Below are 4,290 nucleotides of genomic sequence, written 5' to 3'. Positions count from 1 at the left end.
CTTATTGTTACATCGTTAACGACAATCAATGCTGAGTGACTAAAATATTGCAACATGATAACGTAAGAGACTAAAACGTAACATTTCAAATATAAGTGACTAAAATGTAACCTGAAACGAATAAAATTGACTATTTTTGTAGTTTACCCATAATTTAAGTGGTATGTTTTACAGTTTAAGGATTAATTTAAAGATTAACTTATATTTTGAGGGTATCTTAAGAAATTAACCCTTTATTTTCGTTAAGTTAGCCCGAACAAACACGCCCTTCCCTTTGACCTTTTCTCAAAGTAAGTTCTATTTTTTATGATAACGCAAAGTGCGGTTCACTCCTCACTCCAGAGTCTCCAATGATGAAATAAAAACGCAGTCCTGAATAATTTGAACTCAGAAATGGAAGAGGTAAAATCAGCCAAGAATGCACCACCGACCCACGATCCAAATCCTACGCAACAACCTCCTCCGCAACAGCCACCTAGCAAGAAAAGATCTCTAGACAACTGCAACGACTTCAAAAACTCCAAGTTTTTCAAGATGCGACGTCTCCTCAAAGATCTTCGCCCTCATTTCATCGATGTAAATTTCCAAATTACTTCCCTTTTCTGTCTGGGTTTCATTTTTCCTTTTGCTGCATTTGGCATTAAAAGAAAAACCTTCTGTTGATCAAGTTTCGGTATAATTGGGTTGTAATTCTTCAAAATCTGATTTGTATTCATAAATGATTTCTTTGATGTAATTTTAACTGATGGAATAGTTGTTCAAGTTTAAATCTTGACCAGTAGTTGAATATTTGTTTGATTAGACTTGACAATGTAAAGGGATAATTCTCTAGTGTGAACTTGTATAGTCATATACAGTGTGATTGTTTTCGTTTTATTTTGTTGCTTGGCTATTCTCACTCAAGAATTAACCGTGCTTGAAAATTGAAATAGCTTCATCAACCTGGAATGCATGTTTGAATTATTTTTATCTTCACATAGCTTTATATTCATAGGACATTTTATTGATATATGTTATGGACTTTTTTATGTTTCTTGAAGGTTCTTCGAACGCCTGATTTTCGAAATTCTAAGGCTGCCAACGAAATTAAAGAAAGTAAGCGAATGGCACAAACACACACTGTTAAGTTTTGAAACTGTTGGCTCTGTAATTGTTGTTAACTACAGTCATACATGGATTTGATCTTTATTGCTATCTATTTGCTTAGGATATCAGAAAGGAAAGGTATGATTCATATTGTTTGTTTTTCATTTATTAGCTATGATTAACTTCGAACATTTCTTGTTGAATCACTAAATTTTATGTGTAGTCACAAAATGTTGCATAACTCCAATTCGAGTTAGCCTAATACTCTGAGCCCTATTTGACTTGTTTAACCAACCTGTTAGATTAGACCATAAGGATAGCATAGTAGTGGATGGTGCAAGTTTGGATACCCACGTATTCAGATAATATTTAGATATTAATATCCAACCCGCTACCAACCCTAGTTAGATATTGAGAAAATAGTTGAGAAACAGAGTATCATCAGGGCAGGCCTGCCCTAACTTTCACATATAAATAGTTTATTCCCAAGTTTAGCATAAATTATTGATGGGTTTTAATATCCCTATGTCTTGAATCTCTTCTTTCATAAGCATCAATTCTCTTAAGATCGCATCATGTATTTATGTTTGATTCACAATTTGGGTTTAATGTTGTTTTGAATTCGTGATTTACAATCTGCAGATATGAAGCTTTTGGTGGAGTTATACAAGCAGGTAATGGCTGAAACAGTTCCCATAGAGAAATGTAATAATGCAGCAGTAAACCAACAAGTGCCAAGTGAATCTGGAATGAAGCAGAACCCAGAAGAGCAGCCGCAACTTGTTAAGCCGGCAATATCTTCCGAAAACAATGCTTTTCAGTCAAGTAGTGTCTTAGATAAACAACAATCCGAAAATGGTGAACCTCCCGGGTCATATATTGTTGGGGGATCAGCATTCGGGTGGAACTTTATCACCTTTATGGGTAACAAACCAGTCTATTATGAAGTAACCAAGGAATTATTTCGTAGTGCTCAAGCAAGTTTAGGTGAGTGAAGTGTTTCTGATATGTATTGTTGGCTAAATAATGACTTTAACAGTAAATGCTTTTGGAGCTCTACCTTAATATTAACATCAAATGATTGTAGTGAAACGTGCTTATTAGGGTTTCAAGACGTATGTACGTATGTATGATTTTTTGCATTGCTCGATACTGATCTTTTTATTAATAGCATTACAGAATAAAGAAATAAAGGCTAGAAAGCCCCTGGGACAAAGGAACAAGTCCATAGTTAAACATAATGTAAAGAATCGGTACGATAGCTTGATCGAAAGTCCAGTAGTAGACCAAGAAAACTTGTCGTATCCTTACATCTTAAGATATAGAGGATGACAAAATCTCGCATCCTGTGAAGGCGACGGCCTCAATCAGGTCTCCCTCCAAGAAAAGTTGAGGGCCTACACAAGGCCAAGATATTATTTCTCCAAAAAGTCCTCTTTAAGCCGGAAAAACAAGCGGAGGCAAAGGAGACATCTGACAACCAACAAGGAAAGGGAGAGGAGGAAATGGAGGGAGAAGAAAGGGGGGGGGAATGGGGAGATATGGAAGAAAGAGAGAAGAGGGAGTTTGGGAGAAGGCCAGCATGGAGGGGGCGATGATTGGTGACCAACTGGCCACCAAGGAAGCGCAAAAGGGTAAGACCAAGGAGGAGTGAAGGAGGAGAAGCGTTTAGGGGAAGAGTTTTTCGCAATGTATTACTTTCAACGAAGTAAAAAATTACAGACACTCGTTTCGTTGTTATCCTTAAAAAGTTCCTCATTAGTTATGTAAATGGAGTAAATACGTAAATTGCAAAGTAATTAGACACGGAATATTAATGTTTATAGGTTGGATCAAGTTCAAGTTGAGCTAATTCATAATATCAATATCATATAAACACAAAATATTAGTTGAATTAATTTATAATATCAATATTATATGTACTTAATCTTGATTTGGGTCAAAATGTAAACCTTAAATGTTATACAAACTCATTCATGGCTAATTAGAGTGGTTTAGACCTAATCATAATATTAGTGTCCTTGATGTTGATTTTCATCTCATTGCCATTCTTATCAAAGATAACCTCACCCCCGCCCCCCACACACCCATTCAAATGGACCCAACGGTGGCCAATGGCCATAATGTCAGGCCCAAAAGTACAAAACCACCCACGTCCTAAAAACCAAATAAAGAATTAAAAGAAAAAAAAAACCACCCAAATAAAGGTTAGGGTTAGGTTTAAGCACAGAGGAGGAAGAGCAGTGAAATTGGAGGCGGTGCCTACAAAGGAATATGTCGAAGAAGAATAATTTATCTCGTAGGAAAAAGCAGCACGAATTCGATCTCCAAAGTACGAATTTCTTCAATTATTTCCCCTTTCTCATTTGGGTTTTCTTTTCAGTGATTTATGATTTGTATTTGTCTTGTCGAATTAGGGGAGAGGGAAGAGAAAGAAAAGAAGGTTAAGAAGCTTCAAGCGAAGAAGAATAAGATGAAGGTAAAGGCATTTTATTCTTTCATTTGTTAATAAATTTTATTTATTTAAGGACTTATATCATGGATAAATCTGTAATGTTAATTAGGTTGATGGTAGTGAGAAGAAAAAGAAGAAAGCTGGAAGTGGGTTTCAAGTAGGGAAAAGAAAATTGAAGACCAAGTTAACTGAAGTTGCTAAAGCTAAAGCAGCTCTAGCAATGGAGCTTGACAAATGAGCTTCATGGTTATGTAATTTTAGAGGGAATATTCAATATCCTCTTCTTATTCTTCTTTTTTTATTTTTACTTTTATTTCTGTTAAATTTTGATTATTGAGATGAATGCATATGTTAGCTTGAGAAATGAGAATCTTTTTGGGTATGACAGCATAATATTGGTTAATGAATCTATTTTAGCAAATCAATTTTTTTAGTTAAAAATGTGTATCAGTTTGGAAAACATGGAAAGTGAGATAATATAATTGCTTCCATTGATGGTTGTTTAAGTGCTAGTGTGCAACAGTGCGTTAAAGAGGATGGCAATACTTTCTTATGAATGTTTATATTAAGGTTTTAGTAAATTTCGCTAGCTATTTGATGAAGTTCAACTTGGCATGGTAGCTTACCCTTTTCGTTTAACAGCAAGTCGAATGTAATGTTTTTGTTGAAGAGTTTTATGATCTATGCTGTGGCCAATGGTGGAAATTTTGGGAAATGCTGTTGACATTTGATGAATAAATTTGGAAAGA

At 35.1% G+C, this 4,290-nt stretch overlaps 1 protein-coding gene across 1 annotated transcript; it reads left to right on the top strand.

Annotated features, from left to right (window-relative positions):
* The first annotated feature begins 265 nt into the window (after positions 1 to 265).
* Positions 266 to 3,905, top strand: LOC107934299 (uncharacterized). Its single transcript, XM_016866681.2, has 5 exons — positions 266 to 576; positions 1,041 to 1,095; positions 1,729 to 3,418; positions 3,504 to 3,565; positions 3,651 to 3,905. Exons 1-3 carry the CDS (start codon positions 394 to 396, stop codon positions 2,079 to 2,081), a joined length of 591 nt encoding a protein of 196 aa, XP_016722170.1. The 5' UTR covers positions 266 to 393; the 3' UTR covers positions 2,082 to 3,418; positions 3,504 to 3,565; positions 3,651 to 3,905.
* Positions 3,906 to 4,290: the final 385 nt, after the last annotated feature.

Source organism: Gossypium hirsutum, chromosome A08, assembly GCF_007990345.1.
Source record: "Gossypium hirsutum isolate 1008001.06 chromosome A08, Gossypium_hirsutum_v2.1, whole genome shotgun sequence".
Classification (NCBI taxonomy): domain Eukaryota; kingdom Viridiplantae; phylum Streptophyta; class Magnoliopsida; order Malvales; family Malvaceae; genus Gossypium; species Gossypium hirsutum.
Note: the sequence above shows the minus strand (reverse complement) of the source record. Positions and strands in the feature narration are given on the sequence as shown.

What these genes read in the sequence shown, in the direction of transcription:
- LOC107934299 (XM_016866681.2), top strand. Translation starts at nt 394, where the DNA reads ATGGAAGAGGTAAAATCAGCCAAGAATGCACCACCGACCCACGATCCA. An exon ending in TTCGCCCTCATTTCATCGAT is followed by an intron (nt 577 to 1,040) that starts GTAAATTTCCAA and finishes TGTTTCTTGAAG; the next exon opens with GTTCTTCGAACGCCTGATTT. An exon ending in TGCCAACGAAATTAAAGAAA is followed by an intron (nt 1,096 to 1,728) that starts GTAAGCGAATGG and finishes TACAATCTGCAG; the next exon opens with ATATGAAGCTTTTGGTGGAG.